This window comes from Triticum aestivum, chromosome 7A (assembly GCF_018294505.1).
Source record: "Triticum aestivum cultivar Chinese Spring chromosome 7A, IWGSC CS RefSeq v2.1, whole genome shotgun sequence".
Taxonomy (NCBI): domain Eukaryota; kingdom Viridiplantae; phylum Streptophyta; class Magnoliopsida; order Poales; family Poaceae; genus Triticum; species Triticum aestivum.
Genome location: NC_057812.1, coordinates 659,550,340 through 659,551,426, shown reverse-complemented (window position 1 = coordinate 659,551,426; position 1,087 = coordinate 659,550,340). Strand labels below are relative to the sequence as shown.

General features: G+C 40.9%; 1 protein-coding gene across 1 annotated transcript; it reads left to right on the top strand.

Moving 5' to 3' along the window:
* The first annotated feature begins 241 nt into the window (after positions 1–241).
* Positions 242–835, top strand: LOC123148908 (uncharacterized). Its single transcript, XM_044568429.1, has 2 exons — positions 242–593; positions 709–835. Exons 1-2 carry the CDS (start codon positions 260–262, stop codon positions 759–761), a joined length of 387 nt encoding a protein of 128 aa, XP_044424364.1. The 5' UTR covers positions 242–259; the 3' UTR covers positions 762–835.
* The last annotated feature ends 252 nt before the right edge of the window (positions 836–1,087 follow it).

Sequence of the window (1,087 nt, the reverse complement as noted above, 5' to 3'; positions counted from 1 at the left end):
TCAACTACTCCATTGGCAACAAAATTGGTTGCATCCACTTACCAATTGCCAACAATTTGATATACAAGAGTTAGATGTGCCTACATTAAGTTAGAACATATCCAAATCATATATCTCTCAACTAATTAAAAGTTGTCCAATTAATTCATCTATGAGCAAAGGGAGTCTGAAAACTTGCACTATGGCTGTTATATATAGAGGCTGAGTGGTACAGAAGTCCTGCATAAACACATACCGACAGTACTACGCAACATAGAACATGACCAACGCTAAAGTAGCTGGAGTGTTAAGCCTCCTAGTCCTTGTGGCTATCTCTTCTTGTCCACGCCATGCACGAGCAGGCCATGCGGTAGATCACTGCCTCATTGATAAAAAGAAGGTGATGCGGGACTGTTGGCATAACATCGAAAAGAACTTTGGTGACCCGTTCCCGTCACACGGGAGCCTATGTTGTGATACAATAAGAGATTCAAAAGACATCCACTGTGCCTGTGATCGGTTCACTGCTCACGAACTGACTGTGATCAGTCTATCCAAGTTTGCTACGGTTACACATAAATGCGGCAACGGGTTGCACGCACACACTTGTGCAGGTTGGTAAATTGTCATATTTGTACACACACACACACACACATGTTGATATATGTGCACACTTTCTTATAATTGCTCATGTTCATCATTATGATGCAAAAATTGAAAATTTTGCAGGTTACCGTGTTCCCATCATAACGCTGCCACCTCCACCACCGGAAGGTGCCTAGACCTTCAATGTAATACCATTCTCGTAATGGAGAAATAATTGAATAAAGCAAAGAATGATTCGAGATGAATGGCATTTGCATAGTGTATTTGTCTTTGATGTGTAACTAGTTAAAACTATTAATGGCACACTGTGCGCTGGTGCGTCATTAATAGTTTTGGAAAAATAAAAAAATTGCTAGTAATGGTACACCGTGTGTGTGGTGCGCCATTAGTAATGAGGACACTAATGGCGCACCTGTACCTGGTGCGCCACTGCTATGGCTATAGCCCTTTTCCTAGTAGTATAACTCATGCATGGATGTATTTAAATTTGTGAAATTTGATT